This window comes from Bombina bombina, chromosome 10 (genome assembly GCF_027579735.1).
Source record: "Bombina bombina isolate aBomBom1 chromosome 10, aBomBom1.pri, whole genome shotgun sequence".
Classification (NCBI taxonomy): Eukaryota; Metazoa; Chordata; class Amphibia; order Anura; family Bombinatoridae; genus Bombina; species Bombina bombina.
In genome coordinates this window covers 4383095-4402985 of record NC_069508.1, presented here as the reverse complement: position 1 = coordinate 4402985, position 19891 = coordinate 4383095, and the positions used below count along the sequence as shown (strand labels likewise).

The following is a 19891-nucleotide window of genomic DNA, read 5'->3' as shown; positions in this document are numbered from 1 at the left end:
ACAGAGATACTGAGAGGGTCAGACACAGATAAGGTCAGAGAAAGACTGTCATAGATACAGATGGTCAGACACAGATACGGTCAGAGACAGAGTGTGACAGAGATACAGAGAGGGTCAGACACAGATACGGTCAGAGACAGAGTGTGACAGAGATACAGAGAGGGTCAGACACAGATACGGTCAGAGACAGAGTGTGACAGAGATACAGAGAGGGTCAGACACAGATACGGTCAGAGACAGAGTGTGACAGAGATACAGAGAGGGCCAGAGACATACTGTCAGAGATACAGAGAGGGTCAGACAAAGATACGGTCAGAGACAGACTGTGAGAGATACAGAGGGTCAGACACAGATACGGTCAGAGACAGAGTGGGACAGAGATACAGAGAGGGCCAGAGACATACTGTCACAGAGATACTGAGAGGGTCAGACAAAGATACAGTCAGAGACAGACTGTCAGAGATACAGAGGGTCAGACACAGATACGGTCAGCGACAGAGTGTCACAGAGATACAGAGAGGGTCAGACACAGATACAGTCAGAGACAGAGTGTCACAGAGATACAGAGAGGGTCAGACACAGATATGGTCAGAGACAGAGTGTCACAGAGCTACAGAGAGGGTTAGACACAGATACAGTCAGAGACAAAGTGTCACAGAGATACAGAGAGGGTCAGACACAGATATGGTCAGAGACAGACTGTCACAGAGATACACAGAGGGTCAGACACAGATACGGTCAGAGACAGAGTGGGTTAGACATAGATACAGTCAGAGACAGAGTGTCACAGAGATACAGAGAGGGTCAGACACAGATACGGTCAGAGACAGAGTGGGTTAGACATAGATACAGTCAGAGACAGAGTGTCACAGAGATACATAGAGGGTCAGACACAGATACGGTCAGAGACAGAGTGGGTTAGACATAGATACAGTCAGAGACAGAGTGTCACAGAGATACAGAGAGGGTCAGACACAGATATGGTCAGAGACAGACTGTCACAGAGATACAGAGAGGGTCAGACACAGATACAGTCAGAGACAGAGTGTCACATAGATACATAGAGGGTCAGACACAGATGCGGTCAGAGACAGAGTGGGTTAGACATAGATACAGTCAGAGACAGAGTGTCACAGAGATACAGAGAGGGTCAGACACAGATATGGTCAGAGACAGACTGTCACAGAGATACAGAGAGGGTCAGACACAGATATGGTCAGAGACAGACTGTCACAGAGATACAGAGAGGGTCAGACACAGATATGGTCAGAGACAGACTGTCAAAGAGATTCACAGAGGGTCAGACACAGATACGGTCAGTGACAGACTGTCACAGAGGTACAGAGAGGGCCAGACACAGATACGGTCAGAGACAGACTGTCACAGAGATACAGAGAGGGTCAGACACAGATACGGTCAGAGACAGAGTGTCACAGAGATGCAGAGAGGGTCAGACACAGATACGGTCAGAGACCGAGGGTCACAGAGATACAGAGAGGGTCAGACACAGATACGGTCAGAGACAGAGTGTCACAGAGATACAGAGAGGGTCAGAGACAGACTGTCACAGAGATACAGAGAGGGTCAGACACAGATACGGTCAGAGACAGATTGTCACAGAGATAAAAAGAGGGTCAGACACAGATAAGGTCAGAGAAAGACTGTCATAGATACAGATGGTCAGACACAGATACGGTCAGAGACAGAGTGTGACAGAGATACAGAGAGGGTCAGACACAGATACGGTCAGAGACAGAGTGTGACAGAGATACAGAGAGGGTCAGACACAGATACGGTCAGAGACAGAGTGTGACAGAGATACAGAGAGGGCCAGAGACATACTGTCACAGAGATACTGAGAGGGTCAGACAAAGATACAGTCAGAGACAGACTGTCAGAGATACAGAGGGTCAGACACAGATACGGTCAGATACCGAGTGTCACAGAGATACAGAGAGGGTCAGACACAGATACAGTCAGAGACAGAGTGTCACAGAGATACAGAGAGGGTCAGACACAGATATGGTCAGAGACAGAGTGTCACAGAGGTACAGAGAGGGTCAGACACAGATATGGTCAGAGACAGACTGTCACAGAGATACATAGAGGGTCAGACACAGAGACGGTCAGAGACAGAGTGGGTTAGACATAGATACAGTCAGAGACAGAGTGACACAGAGATACAGAGAGGGTCAGACACAGATACGGTCAGAGACAGAGTGGGTTAGACATAGATACAGTCAGAGACAGAGTGTCACAGAGATACATAGAGGGTCAGACACAGATACGGTCAGAGACAGAGTGGGTTAGACATAGATACAGTCAGAGACAGAGTGTCACAGAGATACAGAGAGGGTCAGACACAGATACGGTCAGAGACAGAGTGGGTTAGACATAGATACAGTCAGAGACAGAGTGTCACAGAGATACATAGAGGGTCAGACACAGATACGGTCAGAGACAGAGTGGGTTAGACATAGATACAGTCAGAGACAGAGTGTCACAGAGATACAGAGAGGGTCAGACACAGATATGGTCAGAGACAGACTGTCACAGAGATACAGAGAGGGTCAGACACAGATACAGTCAGAGACAGAGTGTCACAGAGATACATAGAGGGTCAGACACAGATGCGGTCAGAGACAGAGTGTCACAGAGATACAGAGAGGGTCAGACACAGATACAGTCAGAGACAGAGTGACACAGAGATACATAGAGGGTCAGACACAGATACGGTCAGAGACAGAGTGGGTTAGACATAGATACAGTCAGAGAAAGAGTGTCACAGAGATACAGAGAGGGTCAGACACAGATATGGTCAGAGACAGACTGTCACAGAGATACAGAGAGGGTCAGACACAGATACAGTCAGAGACAGAGTGACACAGAGATACATAGAGGGTCAGACACAGATACGGTCAGAGACAGAGTGGGTTAGACATAGATACAGTCAGAGACAGAGTGTCACAGAGATACAGAGAGGGTCAGACACAGATATGGTCAGAGACAGACTGTCACAGAGATACAGAGAGGGTCAGACACAGATACAGTCAGAGACAGAGTGGGTTAGACATAGATACAGTCAGAGACAGAGTGACACAGAGATACATAGAGGATCAGACACAGATACGGTCAGAGACAGAGTGGGTTAGACATAGATACAGTCAGAGACAGAGTGTCACAGAGATACAGAGAGGGTCAGACACAGATACGGTCAGAGACAGAGTGGGTCAGACATAGATACAGTCAGAGACAGAGTGTCAAAGAGATACATAGAGGGTCAGACACAGATACGGTCAGAGACAGAGTGGGTTAGACATAGATACAGTCAGAGACAGACTGTCACAGAGATACAGAGAGGGTCAGACACAGATATGGTCAGAGACAGACTGTCACAGAGATACAGAGAGGGTCAGACACAGATACAGTCAGAGACAGAGTGTCACAGAGATACATAGAGGGTCAGACACAGATGCGGTCAGAGACAGAGTGTCACAGAGATACAGAGAGGGTCAGACACAGATACAGTCAGAGACAGAGTGACACAGAGATACATAGAGGGTCAGACACAGATACGGTCAGAGACAGAGTGGGTTAGACATAGATACAGTCAGAGACAGAGTGACACAGAGATACATAGAGGGTCAGACACAGATACGGTCAGAGACAGAGTGTGACAGAGATACAGAGAGGGCCAGAGACATACTGTCACAGAGATACTGAGAGGGTCAGACAAAGATACAGTCAGAGACAGACTGTCAGAGATACAGAGGGTCAGACACAGATACGGTCAGATACCGAGTGTCACAGAGATACAGAGAGGGTCAGACACAGATACAGTCAGAGACAGAGTGTCACAGAGATACAGAGAGGGTCAGACACAGATATGGTCAGAGACAGAGTGTCACAGAGGTACAGAGAGGGTCAGACACAGATATGGTCAGAGACAGACTGTCACAGAGATACATAGAGGGTCAGACACAGAGACGGTCAGAGACAGAGTGGGTTAGACATAGATACAGTCAGAGACAGAGTGTCACAGAGATACAGAGAGGGTCAGACACAGATACGGTCAGAGACAGAGTGGGTTAGACATAGATACAGTCAGAGACAGAGTGTCACAGAGATACATAGAGGGTCAGACACAGATACGGTCAGAGACAGAGTGGGTTAGACATAGATACAGTCAGAGACAGAGTGTCACAGAGATACAGAGAGGGTCAGACACAGATATGGTCAGAGACAGACTGTCACAGAGATACAGAGAGGGTCAGACACAGATACAGTCAGAGACAGAGTGTCACAGAGATACATAGAGGGTCAGACACAGATGCGGTCAGAGACAGAGTGTCACAGAGATACAGAGAGGGTCAGACACAGATACAGTCAGAGACAGAGTGACACAGAGATACATAGAGGGTCAGACACAGATACGGTCAGAGACAGAGTGGGTTAGACATAGATACAGTCAGAGAAAGAGTGTCACAGAGATACAGAGAGGGTCAGACACAGATATGGTCAGAGACAGACTGTCACAGAGATACAGAGAGGGTCAGACACAGATACAGTCAGAGACAGAGTGACACAGAGATACATAGAGGGTCAGACACAGATACGGTCAGAGACAGAGTGGGTTAGACATAGATACAGTCAGAGACAGAGTGTCACAGAGATACAGAGAGGGTCAGACACAGATATGGTCAGAGACAGACTGTCACAGAGATACAGAGAGGGTCAGACACAGATACAGTCAGAGACAGAGTGGGTTAGACATAGATACAGTCAGAGACAGAGTGACACAGAGATACATAGAGGATCAGACACAGATACGGTCAGAGACAGAGTGGGTTAGACATAGATACAGTCAGAGACAGAGTGTCACAGAGATACAGAGAGGGTCAGACACAGATACGGTCAGAGACAGAGTGGGTTAGACATAGATACAGTCAGAGACAGAGTGTCAAAGAGATACATAGAGGGTCAGACACAGATACGGTCAGAGACAGAGTGGGTTAGACATAGATACAGTCAGAGACAGAGTGTCACAGAGATACAGAGAGGGTCAGACACAGATATGGTCAGAGACAGACTGTCACAGAGATACAGAGAGGGTCAGACACAGATACAGTCAGAGACAGAGTGTCACAGAGATACATAGAGGGTCAGACACAGATGCGGTCAGAGACAGAGTGTCACAGAGATACAGAGAGGGTCAGACACAGATACAGTCAGAGACAGAGTGACACAGAGATACATAGAGGGTCAGACACAGATACGGTCAGAGACAGAGTGGGTTAGACATAGATACAGTCAGAGACAGAGTGTCACAGAGATACAGAGAGGGGCAGACACAGATATGGTCAGAGACAGACTGTCACAGAGATACAGAGAGGGTCAGACACAGATACAGTCAGAGACAGAGTGACACAGAGATACATAGAGGGTCAGACACAGATACGGTCAGAGACAGAGTGTGACAGAGATACAGAGAGGGTCAGGGACAGATACGGTCATGGACAGACTGTCACAGAGATACTGAGAGGGTTAGACAAAGATACGGTCAGAGACAGACTGTCAGAGATACAGAGGGTCAGACACAGATATGGTCAGCGACAGAGTGTCACAGAGCTACAGAGAGGGTTAGAGACAGACTGTCACAGAGATACTGAGAGGGTCAGACACAGATATGGTCAGCGACAGACTGTCACAGAGATACAGAGAGGGTCAGACACAGATACGGTCAGGGACAGACTGTCACAGAGATACAGAGAGGGTCAGACACAGATACAGTCAGAGACAGAGTGTCACAGAGATACAGAGAGGGTCAGACACAGATACAGTCAGAGACAGAGTGTCACAGAGATACAGAGAGGGTCAGACACAGATATGGTCAGAGACAGAGTGTCACAGAGATACAGAGAGGGTCAGACACAGATGCGGTCAGAGACAGACTGTCACAGAGATACATAGAGGATCAGACACAGATATGGTCAGAGACAGAGTGTCACAGAGATACAGAGAGGGTCAGACACAGATACGGTCAGAGACAGACTGTCACAGAGATACATAGAGGGTCAGACACAGATATGGTCAGAGACAGAGTGTCACAGAGATACAGAGAGGGTCATAGACAGAGCGTGACAGAGATACAGAGAGGGCCAGAGACATACTGTCACAGAGATACTGAGAGGGTCAGACAAAGATACGGTCAGAGACAGACTGTCAGAGATACAGAGGGTCAGACACAGATATGGTCAGCGACAGAGTGTCACAGAGATACAGAGAGGGTTAGACACAGATACAGTCAGAGACAGACTGTCACAGATTTACATAGAGGGTCAGACACAGATATGGTTAGCGACAGAGTGTCACAGAGATACAGAGAGGGTCAGACACAGATACAGTCAGAGACAGAGTGTCACAGAGATACAGAGAGGGTTAGACACAGATACGGTCAGATACCGAGTGTCACAGAGATACAGAGCGGGTCAGACACAGATAATGTCAGAGACAGAGTGTCACAGAGATACAGAGAGGGTCAGACACAGATGCGGTCAGAGACAGACTGTCACAGAGATACATAGAGGATCAGACACAGATATGGTCAGAGACAGAGTGTCACAGAGATATAGAGAGGGTCAGACACAGATACGGTCAGGGACAGACTGTCACAGAGATACAGAGAGGGTCAGACACAGATACAGTCAGAGACAGAGTGTCACAGAGATACAGAGAGGGTCAGACACAGATACGGTCAGATACCGAGTGTCATAGAGATACAGAGCGGGTCAGACACAGATAATGTCAGAGACAGAGTGTCACAGAGATACAGAGAGGGTCAGACACAGATGCGGTCAGAGACAGACTGTCACAGAGATACATAGAGGATCAGACACAGATATGGTCAGAGACAGAGTGTCACAGAGATACAGAGAGGGTCAGACACAGATACGGTCAGAGACAGACTGTCACAGAGATACATAGAGGGTCAGACACAGATATGGTCAGAGACAGAGTGTCACAGAGATACAGAGAGGGTCAGACACAGATACGGTCAGAGACAGACTGTCACAGAGATACATAGAGGGTCAGACACAGATATGGTCAGAGACAGAGTGTCACAGAGATACAGAGAGGGTCAGACAAAGATACAGTCAGAGACAGACTGTCACAGAGATACATAGAGGGTCAGACACAGATACAGTCAGAGACAGAGTGTCACAGAGATACATAGAGGGTCAGACACAGATATGGTCAGAGACAGAGTGTCACAGAGATACAGAGAGGGTCAGACACAGATACAGTCAGAGACAGAGTGTCACAGAGATACAGAGAGGGTTAGACACAGATACGGTCAGATACCGAGTGTCACAGAGATACAGAGCGGGTCAGACACAGATAATGTCAGAGACAGAGTGTCACAGAGATACAGAGAGGGTCAGACACAGATGCGGTCAGAGACAGACTGTCACAGAGATACATAGAGGATCAGACACAGATATGGTCAGAGACAGAGTGTCACAGAGATATAGAGAGGGTCAGACACAGATATGGTCAGGGACAGACTGTCACAGAGATACAGAGAGGGTCAGACACAGATACGGTCAGATACCGAGTGTCACAGAGATACAGAGCGGGTCAGACACAGATAATGTCAGAGACAGAGTGTCACAGAGATACAGAGAGGGTCAGACACAGATGCGGTCAGAGACAGACTGTCACAGAGATACATAGAGGATCAGACACAGATATGGTCAGAGACAGAGTGTCACAGAGATACAGAGAGGGTCAGACACAGATACGGTCAGAGACAGACTGTCACAGAGATACATAGAGGGTCAGATACAGATATGGTCAGAGACAGAGTGTCACAGAGATACAGAGAGGGTCAGACACAGATACGGTCAGAGACAGACTGTCACAGAGATACATAGAGGGTCAGACACAGATATGGTCAGAGACAGAGTGTCACAGAGATACAGAGAGGGTCAGACAAAGATACAGTCAGAGACAGACTGTCACAGAGATACATAGAGGGTCAGACACAGATACAGTCAGAGACAGAGTGTCACAGAGATACATAGAGGGTCAGACACAGATATGGTCAGAGACAGAGTGTCACAGAGATACAGAGAGGGTCAGACACAGATATGGTCAGAGACAGACTGTCACAGAGATACATAGAGGGTCAGACACAGATACAGTCAGAGACAGAGTGTCACAGAGATACATAGAGGGTCAGACACAGATACAGTCAGAGACAGACTGTCACAGAGATACATAGAGGGTCAGACACAGATACAGTCAGAGACAGAGTGTCACAGAGATACATAGAGGGTCAGACACAGATACAGTCAGAGACAGAGTGTCACAGAGATACATAGAGGGTCAGACACAGATACAGTCAGAGACAGACTGTCACAGAGATACATAGAGGGTCAGACACAGATACAGTCAGAGACAGAGTGTCACAGAGATACATAGAGGGTCAGACACAGATACAGTCAGAGACAGAGTGTCACAGAGATACATAGAGGGTCAGACACAGATACAGTCAGAGACAGAGTGTCACAGAGATACAGAAAGGGTCAGACCCAGAATACTTTAATACACTGCAGGGGGGGATCTCAAACTTTCAAACAAAAGGACAAATTATGCCAATTGGAGACATGAATGCTCGCACAAGCAATGCAAAGGACTGTACCTCCAGCCAAGGAAATAAACATATATTTGGAAAGAGTATGAATTTTGACACCCTGATGTACACTCAGAGAAACAGCTATGATAAACACACATGGGAAAAAAACTCCTTGATGTTTGTAAAAGATTAGGGGCGCGATCCGATAAAGATCGTAGTTTGCGTCGCAAGCGAGGGAACCCCCGCTGCCAGCAGTTTCAGCTCGCAACTCGAGCTATCCTATATACGGCGCCGTCAGAGGCTAAAGTGCCGTAAGTCTGACAAACCAGAAATGTCCAGAAATCTGCGTAAGTACAAATTTCTGGAGTCACCAGTGACTTACGGCACTTTAGAAACTGCCGGCGCCTACAAAACCTGACTAAGTTATAAAATGACCCGTACTGTCTAACACGCCTCCCAAACATAGCCCGACACGTCTAACCCTCTATCCGCTATCCCCCCTCACTATCCTCACAATAAAAAATGTATTAACCCCTAAACCGCCGCTCCCGGACCCCGCCGCCACCTAATAAAGTTATTAACCCCTAAACCGCGCTCCCGGAGCCCGCCGATAGGTATATTAAATCTATAACCCCCTAATGTGAGCCCCTACCCCGCCGCCATCTACCTTACCTACCCTCTAAAGTGAGCCCCTTACACCTCCGCCATCTACCTTACCTACTCCCTAAAGTGAGCCTCAACCCCGCCGCCATCTACCTTACCTACCCCCTAAAGTGAGCCCCTTACACTGCCGCCATCTATTTTAAAAATATAACCCCTAATTTAATCCCCCTACACCGCCGCCAGCTATATTAACTATATTAACTCTAATTATATTAGGGTTAATATAGTTAATATCGCTATTATATTATATATATATTAAGTATAATAACCCTATCTAACATCCCTAACTAAATTCTTATTAAAATAGATCTAATTAATATTAATATTATTAATTAAAATATTCCTATTTAAATCTAAATACTTACCTATAAAATAAACCCTAAGATAGCTACAATGTAATTAAAAATTACATTGTAGCTATTTTAGGGTTTATATTTATTTTACAGGTAACTTGGTATTTATTTTAACTAGGTACAATAGCTATTAAATAGTTAATAACTATTTAATAGCTACCTAGTTAAAATAATTACCAATTTACCTGTAAAATAAATCCTAACCTAAGTTACAAATACACCTACACTATCAATAAATTAAATAAACTACAAATATCTAAACTAAATTACAATAAAATAAACTAAATAAAAAAAAAACACTAAATTACAAAAATTAAAAAAAATTACAAGATTTTTAAGCTAATTACACCTATTTTAAGGCCCCTAATAAAATAATAAAGCCCCCCAAAATAAAAAAAATTCCCTACCCTATTCTAAATTAAAAAAGTTAACAGCTCTTTTACCTTACCAGCCCTTAAAAGGGCCTTTTGCGGGGCATGCCCCAAAGAAAACAGCTCTTTTGCCTGTAAAAAAAAAACACAATACCACCAACCAACATTACAACCCACCGCCCACATACCCCTATTCTAAACCCACCCAAACCCCCCTTAAAAAAACCTAACACTATCCCCCTGAAGATCTCCCTACATATAATTAGGGTTAATATAGTTAATATAGCTGGCGGTGGTGTAGGGGGATTAGATTAGGGGTTATTGTGTTTAATATAGGCGGCGGCGGTGTAGGGGGATTAAATTAGGGGTTCATATATTTAAAATAGATGGCGGCGGGGTAGGGGCTCACTTTAGGGGGTAGGTAAGGTAGATGGAGGCGGGGTAGGGGCTCACTTTAGGGGTTAGGTAAGGTAGATGGCGGCGGTGTAAGGGGCTCACATTAGGGGGTAGGTAAGGTAGATGGCGGCGGTGTAAGGGGCTCACATTAGGGGGTAGGTAAGGTAGATGGCGGCAGTGTAGGGGATCACATTAGGGGGTTATACTTTTAATGTAGGTGGTGGCGGGGTCCGGGAGCGGCGGTTTAGGGGTTAAATACTTTATTAGGGATTGCGGCGGGGGATCGCGGTTGACAGATAGATAGACATTACGCATGCGTTAGGTGTTAGGTTTTATTTAGCAGGTAGTTTAGGGAGTTACGGGGCTCCAATAGACAGCGTAAGGCTTACTACGGCTGCATTTTGTGGCGAGGTGAAAATGGAGTAAGATTTCTCCATTTTCGCCACGTAAGTCCTTACACTGTATATTGGATACCAAACTGCGCTGGTTTGGTATACCTGTCTATGGCCCAAAAAACTACGGGCGAAGGCAGAAATATACGAGCGTAACTTCTAGGTTACGCCGTATATGTGATACCAAACCAGCGCAAATTTCGGCGTCGCCAGCTTTTGCGGGCGACGCTGCATATCGGATCGGGCCCCTGGTCTGTACATTGTAAATGGAAGGGTAACAGGAGACAGGCTAGGAAGTTTTACATTTAAAGGGACAGTCTAGTATAAATTAAACTTTTATTATTCAGATAGGACTTTTCATTTTAATCAACTTTCCAATTTACTTTTAGCATCAAATTTGCTTTTTTTCTCCTGGTATTCTTAGTTTAAACTAAACATAGGTAGGCTCATATGCTAATTTCTAAGCCTTTGAGGGCTGCCTCTTATCACATGCTTTTTAAATCTCTTTTCAACACAAAGAGACAGAAAGTACATGTGGGCCATATAGATAACACTGTGTTCAGGCACAGAAAGTTATTTAAGATCTAGCACAACACAATGCTAAATTTAAGACAATAGATAATAAACAGTCACAGTCATGTGATCAGGGGGCTGGAAGAAGGTTCCTAGATACAAGGTAATCACAGAGGTAAAAAGTAGAATTTTGTGACGTAACATACGATCCGCCGGACTCAGTCCGACACAGATCGATGCTTACATCATTACAGATGTTCCGAATGCAAATTCGGCACAATCTGACTACTTTTGCTAGTTATCAAATTTCTACCAGAAACGCTCACCACTATTCCAGCCCAGCGTACCTGGTTTTCAATCCGCCGCCCTGGAGGGAGTCTGAAAGAAGCGAAAGCTCATGTTCGCTGCGGCCCGATATCCCATTGATTCCTATGGTAACGTTTACACCTAACACCCTAACATGTACCCCGAGTCTAAACACCCCTAATCTGCCCCCCCTACACCGCCGCCACCTACATTATACTTATTAACCCCTAATCTGCCGCCCCCTACACCACCGCCACCTACATTATTCTTATTAACCCCTAATCTGCTGCCCCGACACCGCAGCCACCTACATAAAGTTATTAACCCCTAATCTGCCCCCCCTACACCGTCACCACCTACATTATACATATTAACCCCTAATCTGCCCCCCCCTACACCGCCACCACTATATTAAATTTATTAACCCCTAAACCCAAGTCTAACCCTAACCCTAACACCCCCTAACTTAAATATAATTTAAATAAATCTAAAAAAATATATCTATCATTAAATAAATTATTCCAATTTAAAACTAAATATTTACCTATAAAAATAAACCCTAAGATAGCAACAATATAACTAATAGTTACATTGTAGCTATCTTAGGGTTTATTTTTATTTTACATCAAGTTTGTATTTATTTTAACTAGATAGAATAGTTACTAAATAGTTATTAACTATTTAATAACTTCCTAGTTAAAATAAATACAAATATACCTGTAAAATAAAACCTAACCTAAGTTACAATTACACCTAACACTACACTATAATTAAATAAATTCCCTAAATTAAAATGATCTAAAGTACAAAAAAAACAAACACTAAATTACAGAAACTAATAAACAAATTGCAAGATTTTTAAACTAATTACACCTCATCTAATCCCCCTAACAAAATAAAAAAGCCCCCCAAAATAAAAAAAAAGCCCTACCCTACACTAAATTACAAATAGCCCTTAAAAGGGCCTTTTGCGGGGCATTGCCCCAAAGTAATCAGCTCTTTTACCTGTAAAAAAAATTACAACCCCCCCAACATTAAAACCCACCCAATACCCCCTTTAAAAAACCTAACAATAACCCCTTGAAGATCACCTTACCGTGAGAAGTCTTCACCCAACCGGGCTGAAGTCCTCAACGAATCTGGCAGAAGTGGTCCTCCAGATGGGCAGAAGTCTTCATCCAGACGGCATCTTCTATCTTCATCCACCCAGCGCGGAGCGGGTCCATCTTCAAGACATCCGACGCGGAGCATCCTCTTCGTACGACGTCTTCTTGTTGAATGAAAGTACCTTTAAGTGATGTCATCCAAGATGGCGTCCCTTCAATTCCGATTGGCTGATATAATTCTATCAGCCAATCGGAATTAAGGTAGAAAAAATCCTATTGGCTGATGCAATCAGCCAATAGGATTTAAGTTCAATCCTATTGGCTGATCCAATCAGCCAATAGGATTGAGCTCGCATTGATAAGTAGATGCCTATGTGTACTCTTAGGAGAAAACAACAAAGCTACAAGGATAGTAGCAAAATATGAAGCAGACTGTCACATGACCAGAACCCCCAATCAGATTATATGAACTATCCTATTTACCCACTATACTCCTACTTTATAAATTGTTATTGATCTGTTTTATTGTAACATATTACTTTGGCAACACATGTAATAATGTCATGCTAATAAAGTATACGGTCAGAGACAGAGTGCCACAGAAATACAGAGAGGGTCAGACACAGATACGGTCAGAGACAGTGTCACAGAGATACAGAGAGGGTCAGACACAGAGAAGGTCAGAGACAATGTCACAGAGATACAGAGAGGGTTAGACAAAGATACGGTCAGAGACAGACTGTCACAGAGACATTGAGGGTCAGACACAGATACGGTCAGATACAGAGTGTCACAGAGATACAGAGAGGGTCAGACACAGATACAGTCGGACACAGAGTGTCACAAAGATACAGAGAGGGTTAGACACAGATACGGTCAGAGACAGAATGTCACAGAGATACAGAGAGGGTCAGACACAGATACAGTCAGACACAGAGTGTCACAGAGATAGAGAGTGTCGGACACAGATACGGTCAGAGACAGAATGTCACAGAGATACAGTGAGGGTCAGACACAAATACAGTCAGAGACAGTGTCACATAGATACAGAGAGGGTCAGACACATAAACAGTCAGAGACAGAGTGTCACAGAGATACAGAGAGGGTCAGGGACAGATACTGTCAGATACAGAGTGTCACAGAGACACAGAGAGGGTCAGACACAGATACGGTCAGAGACAGTGTCACAGAGATAAAGAGAGTGTCAGACACAGATACGGTCAGAGACAGAGTGTCACAGAGATACAGAGAGAGTCAGGAACAGACACGATCAGATACAGAGTGTCACAGAGAGGGTCAGATGAGATAGAGAGTCAAAACACAGATACGGTCAGAGACAGACTGTCACAGAGATACATAGAGGGCCAGACACAGAGAAGGTCAGAGCCAGACTGTCACAGAGATACAGAGAGGGTCAGACACATATACGGTCAGAGACAGAGTGTCAGAAAGATACAGAGAAGGTCAGAGACAAAGTGTCACAGAGATACAGAGAGGTTCAGACACAGATACGGTCAGAGACAGACTGTCACAGAGATACAGAGAGAGTCAGACACAGATACGGTCAGAGACAGAGAGTCACAGAGATACAGAGAGGGTCAGACACAGATACGGTCAGAGACAGAGTGTCACAGAGATACAGAGAGGGTCAGACACAGATACGGTCAGAGACAGACTGCCACAGAGATACAGAGAGAGTCAGACACAGATACGGTCAGAGACAGAGTGTCACAGAGATACAGAGAGGGTCAGAGACAGAGTGTCACAGAGATACAGAGAGGGTCAGACACAGATACGGTCAGAGACAGACTGTCACAGAGATACAGAGAGGGTCAGACACAGATACGGTCAGAGACAGAGTGTCACAGAGATACAGAGAGTGTCAGAGATAGATACGGTCAGAGACAGACTGTCACAGAGATACAGAGAGGGTCAGACTCAGATAAGGTCAGAGACAGACTATCACAGAGATACAGAGAGGGTCAGAGACACAGTGTCACAGAGATACAGAGAGGGTCAGACACAGATAAGGTCAGAGACAGACTTTTCACAGAGATACAGAGAGTCAGACACAGAGAAGGTCAGAGACAGACTGTGTCAAAGATACAGAGAGGGTCAGACACAGATAAGGTCAGAGACAGATTGTCACAGAGATACAGAGAGTCAGACACAGATACGACCAGAAAAAGACACAGTCACAGTAGTGAGCACATTGTATTAGATGAATAGATGAGCAATATAAAGTCAGGTAGTGAGCACATGGTATTATTAGATGAATAGATTAGCAATATAAAGTCAGGTAGTGAGCACATTGTATTATTAGATGAGCGATATGAAGTCAGGTAGTGAGCACATTGTATTATTAGATGAGCGATATGAAGTCAGGTAGTGAGCACATTGTATTATTAGATGAGCGATATGAAGTCAGGTAGTGAGCACATTGTATTATTAGATGAGCGATATGAAGTCAGGTAGTGAGCAAATGGTATTATTAGATGAATAGATGAGCAATATAAAGTCAGGTAGTGAGCACATTGTATTATTAGATGAGCGATATGAAGTCAGTTAGTGAGCACATTGTATTATTAGATGAGCGATATGAAATAAGGTAGTGAGCACATAGTATTATTAGATGAGCGATATGAAGTCAGGTAGTGAGCACATGGTATTATTGGATGAGCGATATGAAGTCAGGTAGTGAGCACATGGTATTATTAGATGAATAGATGAGCAATATAAAGTCAGGTAGTGAGCACATTGTATTATTAGATGAGCGATATGAAGTCAGGTAGTGAGCACATGGTAATATTAGATGAATAGATGAGCAATATAAAGTCAGGTAGTGAGCACATTGTATTATAAGATGAGCAATATGAAGTCAGGTAGTGAGCACATTGTATTATTAGATGAGCGATATGAAGTCAGGTGGTGAGCACATTGTATTATTAGATGAGCGATATGAAGTCAGTTAGTGAGCACATTGTATTATTAGATGAGCAATAGGAAGTCAGTTAGTGAGCACATTGTATTATTAGATGAATAGATGAGTGATATAAAGTCAGGTAGTGAGCACATTGTATTATTAGATGAGCGATATGAAATCAGGTAGTGAGCACATTGTATTATTAGATGAGCGATATGAAGTCAGGTAGTGAGCACATGGTATTATTAGATGAGCGATATGAAGTCAGGTAGTGAGCACATGGTATTATTAGATGAATAGATGAGCAATATAAAGTCAGGTAGTGAGCACATTGTATTATTAGATGAGCGATATGAAGTCAGGTAGTGAGCACATGGTATTATTAGATGAATAGATGAGCAATATAAAGTCAGGTAGTGAGCACATTGTATTATTAGATGAGCGATATGAAGTCAGGTAGTGAGCACATTGTATTATTAGATGAGCGATATGAAGTCAGTTAGTGAGCACATTGTATTATTAGATGAGCAATATGAAGTCAGGTAGTGAGCACATTGTATTATTAGATGAATAGATGAGTGATATAAAGTCAGGTAGTGAGCACATTGTATTATTAGATGAATAGATGAGCAATATAAAGTCAGGTAGCGAGCACATTGTATCTGGTATCAGAAGTAAATAATATCTAGATATAATATCAATATCATCAGCTCTATGGGAGGCAACACAAAGATCTCTTGATGACATCTAATACTGGAGATGACAGAATATCTCACCATATACTTATCATCTGAGAATCCGATGGCCAAGTATCCGGAAGTAGGTCCGCTCATCTCAAACACAAACCCATCAGTAGAGGGAACCGACGACATGAATAGACAACTGTTATTGTCAGGGTTACAGTCTGGTGGGTCACTGAAACAGAACTTCTGAGAAGCACATGTGATGTTTGTGATCTGGGCCTAAACATGAAAAACATGATATGTGAAAGAGGAAGAAAATGCATATTCTGGTCTGGTAAATAACAACAAAACAATGGTTTCCTGTGACATTAGAAGTGCAACAACATTTCCATAGAATGACCTCATTTGCCCACTCACCACACACTTGTTCTTATTGTTTGCCTTTATCACTACTCACTCCGTTTACCGTGCCTTATATCAGACTTATTTCCCTTCTCCTTTCCATCTGCGTCCATTCCCTCTCCTTAGATTGTAAGCTTGAGAGCCTTTCTACCTGCAGGACACTTTGTATTTAAAGTGAACTACTACTGATAGTGCTCAAGGGCAGGGCATTCCTCTCCTTTTGTATAACTCATTATTGTACCTACAACTGTAATGTACCCCAATACTGTACTTGTTTGTGTATGTAATGCATCCCAGTAATGTTTTATTATTACTTGTATAGCACTGCGTAATCTGCTGGTGCTTTATAAATACCTGATAATAATAATAATAATAATAATAATCTGTAGCTTCTGAATTTGATTCTCATCCAAGACAAGTGCATAGTTCGTAGGTTTGCTTTTATTTTTATAGATTTACACAAGCGGGTTTAGGCCCGATTGGCTTTGATGAAAGTGATATTTGCGCTCCGCTGTAGAATACCAGCGCACGCTAATATGCGCTGGTATTACAAATTCACAGCAATGCATTCACGAGAGCGCGATTCCTTGGGCTCTGTTTTTTTTAATTCCACACCCGCTAACTTTAAAACCAAAATACTGCCCAGTGCAGTCATTTTATCAAAAATAAAGATGCTGCTATCTTTATCTTTTAATATAATATACTAGACTGTATTTTGGGCGCATTAGGAGCAGATTTATAGAATTAACCAGAGATCTGTTCTCTGTTTAATTTTATATTCGCTAATTGCTACCGCGAGCTTGAGGTAGCAGAAACCAGCCACTTGAATTGGCTGATTATTGTGCGCCCGCAAATTGGCAAAATCGCCCATTTGCGGGAGCGGGCTAATTCAGTGCTCAACTTGTCATCTAGCCCTTAATGTTCTGAGTTTGTTTCATGTAGTTTGGCTATAATCCATCATACTCCTGTTGTTGCTCACATTAGAACTCATAAACTAAATGTTTAAGTTAATGACTGCTTGTGTATCCAGGGACACCCTTAGCATTTGCGTGGGCCCACCCCTGCCCCAACATTCAGTGTTGCCTATATAAAGAATAATAGTATATATTACATCTCCTGATACCATAAACACTCCTTCATGAACTAATACAGGATATACATTTCAGCTTCTCATACCCTCACCCCTGAAAGGGTGGGGACCCCCATGCGTAGATCCCTGGGCAGGCCTGTGGGAATCCCTAACATTCTTATCACAGGTAGGGCAGAGGCAGGGTTCTGCTTGTAAACTCTGCAGAAGTGTCATCAATTTCCTCTTTAAGGCAATCTTATGGGGTCGTATGATTTACATTTGGAACAAGATCCAACTGTGTGCTTGTTCAGCTAATATAACTCATCAGTTTAATATTGTTCTAATTCTAATCACGTCTTGAATCACGAGCATGAATCCCATCAGCATATGCTAGGGGGGGCCCATGAGGCAAGAACTAAAAAAAAAAAAAAAATTTTTTTTTTTTAATTTTGGCAGCCACCAGTGGGTACTACAGCAGAGTGCTAATTGAGCATGTGAAATGTTATTACAAGGAGTAAAGTATTAGCATTTGAGATGATTTCTGAGTGTGCACTAAACCACTATGCACAGTGTGAGACAGACTTGGCACTTTGTTTGTAGAGTGTGTGCCTGAGTCAGACGGCTGATCACTTTCATTTGCAGAGGAAACAAATGTTTTTTATTTGTTTGTGCAATTTAAGATTGTAACTTTAGTGTGGTAATAGTTGTATGGTGGGGCCAGGGGTCCATAAAAACACATTTTTTAGCAGCAGTGTATTTATGATTATTTGACAATGCTGTTGAAATTCTATATTTAAAACCATGCAGAAATGTTTCCTCCTCAATACACAAATGATATATATTACATTCCAGTTTACTGCCCCTTTATGCAAGGACTTTCCAGATACAAGGAAGCATTTTATCTAAGATTTTTACATCTGCATAACATGTTATACTCTCAGACTAAGATTGCTCAGTGTTGGAAATGAGACAGGTTAACTTAAAACTGTTCAGTTTACTCTACAGCTGACTTAATTTTGAAATGCATACCAACAAGCTTAAATCCTGCATTTAACCAGATCTAATGGTATGAGTACCACAGCTTATGATTCCACCAAGACCATATAGAGTACAGCATTTTCAAAATCCACAAGTACAGCTGACAGATGGGAACATTTGTACACTATATTTGAAGTGGTGCTCTTGGTTGGGGAAAATATCAAACAAACATATGTCAACCTTTTAAAAGTACTTTTCTTCATCTAGCCATCTACCCAGATCATTATTGTACAATTTTGAATTCACAGAATTATTTTTGTTTGCACATTTACAAATATGATTCTTTAAAAAGTGATCTCTTAATTTCTGCATTTTTTTTATCATGCATGTCACACACTGTTGATTTAGGGGATGCAAGGTGCATAAATGTTTCCTCCTGTGAGTGTTTCTGTGGGTGTCTGTGTTTATGTCTTTGTGCTTTGGTTTGTGTCTCTATGAGTGTGTAAACATTTTTTTTCTGTTGGTATCTCTGTGAGGGTGGGTGGTTATGTCTTTGTGCATTTTCTGTGGATGTCTGTGAGGGTGTGTGCATATGTCTTTGAGCTTTTTCTATGATTGTCTCTGTGAGGGTGGGCGTGTGTTTGCCTTTGTGTATTTTCTCTGGATGCCTCTGTGAGGGTGGGTGTGTATGTCTGTGTTTTCTGTGGATGTCTCTGTGAGGGTGTGTATTTTCTGTGTGTGTCTCTGTGAGGGTGTATGTATGTCTTTGTGTGTTTTCTGTGGATGTCTCAGTGAGGGTATGTGTGTATGTCTTTATGTGTTTTCTGTGGGTGTCTCTGTGTGTGTGTATGTCTTTGTGTGTTTTCTGAGGCTGTCTCTGTTGATGTTTCCTTGGGTGTATGTGCAAGTTTGAGTTTGTGTGTGTGTCCATTGTCTGTTCCTTTTTAGGACATTTTGACCTTACTACTGATTATTCACATCTTTCTACAGACTTTGAGACTAATGAGACCTTTCCGGAAGTCACCAATTTACCATTTATCCTTTAAATTATTGTTTAGGCAGTTCAGGGCCCTTCCTTTCAGCCACTGCATGCTGTTG

General features: G+C 43.4%; 1 protein-coding gene across 1 annotated transcript in view; it reads right to left on the bottom strand.

Moving 5' to 3' along the window:
• Positions 1 to 19891, bottom strand: part of LOC128641155 (putative ferric-chelate reductase 1) — a 153173-nt gene that overhangs the window by 110714 nt on the left and 22568 nt on the right. Inside the window, exon 5 of the mRNA XM_053693722.1 lies at positions 16438 to 16623. Coding sequence (XP_053549697.1) covers positions 16438 to 16623 — 186 coding nt within the window. The remainder of the gene's footprint in view (positions 1 to 16437; positions 16624 to 19891) is intronic.